This window comes from Penaeus japonicus, unplaced genomic scaffold (genome assembly GCF_977035675.1).
Source record: "Penaeus japonicus unplaced genomic scaffold, GWHDUDI00000001_assembly GWHDUDI00000010, whole genome shotgun sequence".
Lineage (NCBI taxonomy): Eukaryota > Metazoa > Arthropoda > Malacostraca > Decapoda > Penaeidae > Penaeus > Penaeus japonicus.
The window spans coordinates 24039105-24044104 of NW_028234412.1; the positions used below are offsets into that span (position 1 = coordinate 24039105).

General features: G+C 34.3%; 1 protein-coding gene across 1 annotated transcript in view; it reads right to left on the minus strand.

The window, feature by feature from the left end:
• Positions 1-5000, minus strand: part of LOC122258795 (uncharacterized) — a 52945-nt gene that overhangs the window by 22405 nt on the left and 25540 nt on the right. The window contains exon 11 of the mRNA XM_086540350.1: positions 3823-3932. Coding sequence (XP_086396476.1) covers positions 3823-3932 — 110 coding nt within the window. The remainder of the gene's footprint in view (positions 1-3822; positions 3933-5000) is intronic.

Below are 5000 nucleotides of genomic sequence, written 5' to 3' on the forward strand. Positions count from 1 at the left end.
AGACCAAATGAACGACTAATTCAGTGAGATATTAAAGGAAGCACTTGAAATAGGTAAAGACGAAAAAGAAAAGTTCAGTAAGCTTTCAGTAGAGACAAAAAAGCTTATGAAACAGTGTAGGGACATGAAAATAACATCAATCAGAGATAATGAAGCTCTGCTTTCCGGCACCAGCCTTAAGGCAACAAAGAGGAGGCTTGGAATAGAGAAAACCAAATGTATGCAGTAAAGAAACCCAATGGAGAGGTGACATACAATAAAAATGAAATTATCAAAGTAATAGAAGACTTCAATTGCAACCTATACCACTCAAATGATCAACCACGCACGGAGACAAAAACAGCAACTGGAGATGTTCCATACATTACGGTAAAGGAAGTAACAAGGGCACTAAAAGACATGAAAAGAGGAAAACACCAGAAGATGGCATTAGTGTAGATCTTATTCAAGATGCAGGAGAGATTGCGGCAGTAAACATGGCCAATCTATTTAACAAATGTCTAAGCTTCGGTAAAACTCCGAAATCTTGGAAAAACGCAATAATAATTTTAATGCACAGAAAGGGGGACACAAAAGACTTAAAGAATTACCGACCTATAACCCTCTTTTCAGTAATCTGTAAACTGTTCACAAAAAATCATCACAGCTCGCATCACCGATACATTAGATTCCGCAGCGGATTCTCAACTACAGACCATATCCACACACAAACCCAAATAAAAGAGAAAACAACCGAATATATTCGTAGATCATGAAAAGGCCTTTGATTCGGTACAGATATCTGCAGTACTAGATGCAATTCGTAAACAAGGAGTAGAGGAAATATATTCCAGATTAATAGAGGATACAAATAGAGATGGTACAGCAACCATCAAAATCCACGCAGAAACCAATAAAACACCAATAAAAAAGGATGTTAGACAGGGCGACACCATCTCAACGAAGCTGTTTACAGCTTGATTGGAAGAAGTATTCAAGAAGTTAGACTGGAAGGAGAAAGGGATTAAAATAGGGAATGAAAACTTAAGCAATTCAAGATTTGCAGATGACATTGTTCTTTTCGGCTAGTTAGCAGATGAATTGCAATAATTACTAAGCGAAGTGAATAGGGAAAATCTGAAGATTGCCTTTAAAATGAACATGAAAAAGACTAAAGTCATGTTCAACAGTCGAACCCCAATTAAGCAAATACAAATACAGGGCGAGGTACTAGAAGCAGTGAACGAGTATGTATACCTAGGGCAACTCATCAATACGAGTACATCCTGCGATGCCGAGATAAAACGGCGAATCAGGCTAGGTTGGAGTGCCTTCGGTACACATAGTAATATATTATGAGGTCGTCTGCCACTATGTCTAAAGAGAAAGATTTTTGACTAATGTGTCCTCCCCGTCATGATATATGGGTCAGAAATATGGACTACGACCAAGGTACTCGAGAGGAAATTAGTAAATGCCCAAAGAGGAATGGAAAGGCTTATGCTAGGAGTTAGCTTAAGAGACAAGAAAAAAGCTCCATGGACCAGGCAACAAACAAAAGTAGAGGATATACTCAAGAGCATTTAGAAGAAAAAATGGCATCGGGCTGGACATATATTGGAGACAGGACAATATATATATATATATATAATATATATATATATATATATATATATATATATATATATATATATATATATATATTATATATACATATATTATATATATTATATATATATATATATATATTATATATATATTATATATATTATATATATTTTATATATATATATATATATATATATGTTATATATATATATATATATATATATATATATATATATATATATATATATATATATATATATATATATGGGGTGTGTGTGTGTGTGTGTGTGCGGGAGATATTTCAAATTTAAGAGTATGATATTCTGAAGGGAGAATGGACAATCATTTAAGGGATGTCTGTTCCAAATATAGAGCTATGAAACCAGATAAATCCTATAAGGGGGAGTAAATATAACTTACCAGATCCGCACATAAGTTTTCATGTATTTTACCTATCGAGAATAGCAAGGTGTAATTTTTTCACTAACACAGTAGTCTTCATGACTAGGTGAATCTTGAACATTATGACGTGAATATTTTTACTTTTTCTTTCTTAATATTACTATCTTATATATATATAACTAAAGAGCTAAGCACATATTAGTGGTATTTGATTCACAAGTGCATTTTCATATTATAAGGAATTTATTAGGAGTAAGGATTCTCCAATTTTGTTTATTGTTGAATATCACTTTATGTCTAACATGTATTTCATTTAATAATATTCATTTGTCAAATGTCTGATAAGTAATTACATTTGATTTTAAAACTAAAACACTTCTTGTTCTCATTTATTGTGTTATGTGGGTCACAAAACTTGTCAAACAATATGTGTATCTTAAATTTCAGTAACTATGTTTAGCTAAAGATGATTATATCAATTTGTATTTTGTTTGGAATGATGATTTGTAGTTATCCGCCTGTTCCTGACGTAAAACACTGTTAATCTAATGTATAACAAACAAGATGGACAGTGAAAAGCTTTGAAAAAAAAAAAAAAGAAAGAAAGAAAGAAAAAAAATATATATATATATTATAAATTTTATTCGGCATATAGGATAAATTTTATGGATATTTGCAATGATAATTTTAATTATTTATTTATACCTATATAAATTTAGCATATTTAATTATAAATATGATAAAAAGTAATTCAGATAATGATAAAATATACTAAGTATACATAATATTTTTTATATCATTGCTATATTGAACGTATTTATGATATCATTGTTATGTGTGCTTACATACGATAAATTTGTTTAGATGATGACCATAACCATGTAAAAATGCACCTATGATAGGTCATAAATTTGAGAAGTGACTATGAATGTAATATTATTATATATACTCATACATATACACTCACAAATATATATATATACATATATATTATATATATAAATATATATATATATATATTATATATAATATATATATGATATTAAATATATATATATAAAATGATCATAAGATTTCTTTTTCTATTTACAGATTTACATAATATATAATAATTATATATTCAGTTTTTTGTCATATGTCACTTTTTTACAATTTCTTTCTATATATTAATATATAAATTATATTTGTTATTTATTGTCAACAATGTAAAGGTTGAATCAAATACAGAATACTAGCAATATTTAGCCAGCAGTGATATTTTTTTGAATTATATAAAGTATCTCTCTACTGTGTTTTGGTTTATTTCATTTGTCTTTGTCTTTCTATTTTTATATTGTAAAGCAAGCCTCGGTCACCTTACTCGAAATTCGCTGGCCCGGCAATCCAACCAGTGTGATACCTTCAGTCCAGCTGTTTGCCTCTAACAAGATACTGCTTGTGTTTGTCATGGTCTTTCTTGAGACACATATATATATGTTTGTATCTATTGTATTATTTCTAGCTATAGTTGTTTTATAAAATAATTGTTTGACATGCGTGATGAGTGATTGTGCTGTATCATTACTGTGAGGACCTCAACTTTCGAACCGCTTGGGTCGAAAAAACCATTATATAGGCATAAATTAAGTTGAGGTAAAGTTCCTTCTGGCCAAAGATCGATGATAAGCTATTGTTCCAACAGTATTTTATTTGTACCGGCAGTATAATTTCAGCTGGTCCGGGTTGACGATTAAGAACTGCAGGTTGAATATCTAGTCCCCTAGTTCACAGGGTAGTTCCACGATTCCTTGTGCCTTTACCGCCCCGCCAATAACGCCGTGAAGCCTGACAGACATCGGTATGAGGTGGTAGCCCTCGGCAACACTTCCTCGTGCACATAGCTCATCGTAGAGGGGACGATGCATCACATTCGGGACTGCTCCACAGTCTACAAGTGCTTCTGTCTGGAAACGGCCAACCTTGAAACTGACGATCAAACAATTCTCTGACTCAGAACCCATGGCGAGAATATTTTCCTCATGCCTCTCCAGACAGTCCTCCTTCTGAATTAATTCGCTGGTGGTTGCGTAGTCTGGTCTCCGTTTTTTGACAATCCCGTTTGTGGAATATGTAAGTCAGCTCGTTGAGTGCAGTTTCTTGCATAATGATCCGCCTTGCCAAACACAAAACAGGTGACCTGCGTGTTGTCGAAAACTTGTGGCATTCTGACGCCATGTGCTCTAAATCGTCTTCCTCAGTGAAAACCGCGTCCTCGCCCAGGGCAAAGGGCGATTAGTAACAACCTTAGCAAGCCTACCAGATAATATAGTAACAATAACGAAGACTGCTAAGGAACATATCAAATAAACAATGAAAATAACAAAGAGAAAAGCCATTTATTAGATCGGCAATATAACAATTGAGCTTAACACTATCCTGTGCTTCATTGCAGCGAAAAAGGCATGTGCACGGATGGTTCTATATCACCAAATTAGGAAGTTGTATAACCCTTCCTCTTACAAGAACGTCCTCAACCTCCACGCCACCAAATGAATACACACACAACCACACCAATGCCTCTCCTAGCTCTTCCCCATCACCTCCACCCTCGCCTGACACTCCGCCCTCTCTACCTGTACCCACTCCGAGCTAGCAGACTCGTGACCTTGCTGACACGCCAGCCGCCCCCCGCCCGATGCCACTCAAGCGTTTGCCGAGGAACAACGCTGAGACGTCAACAACCATTATGAGGAACGAGGCTTCTATGCAAGTAACACCCAGAACAAGCCGCATTAGGAACAGTAAATGGAAGAACAAACAACAGCATCCACCCAACCGCAACTTGGAAGATATAAACAACCACGTAGAACGAGCGGAAACACGAAGATATTGAGGACTTCCTCGTTCATAATTTGAACAAAATATCTAATGTAAAAGCTTTCAAAACAAAAATGACACATGCTTTTTACTCCAGCTCCACAGTTACTGCAAGGTTCAAAGACATAAGTTTCGAACTTTTAATAAAATCCTAT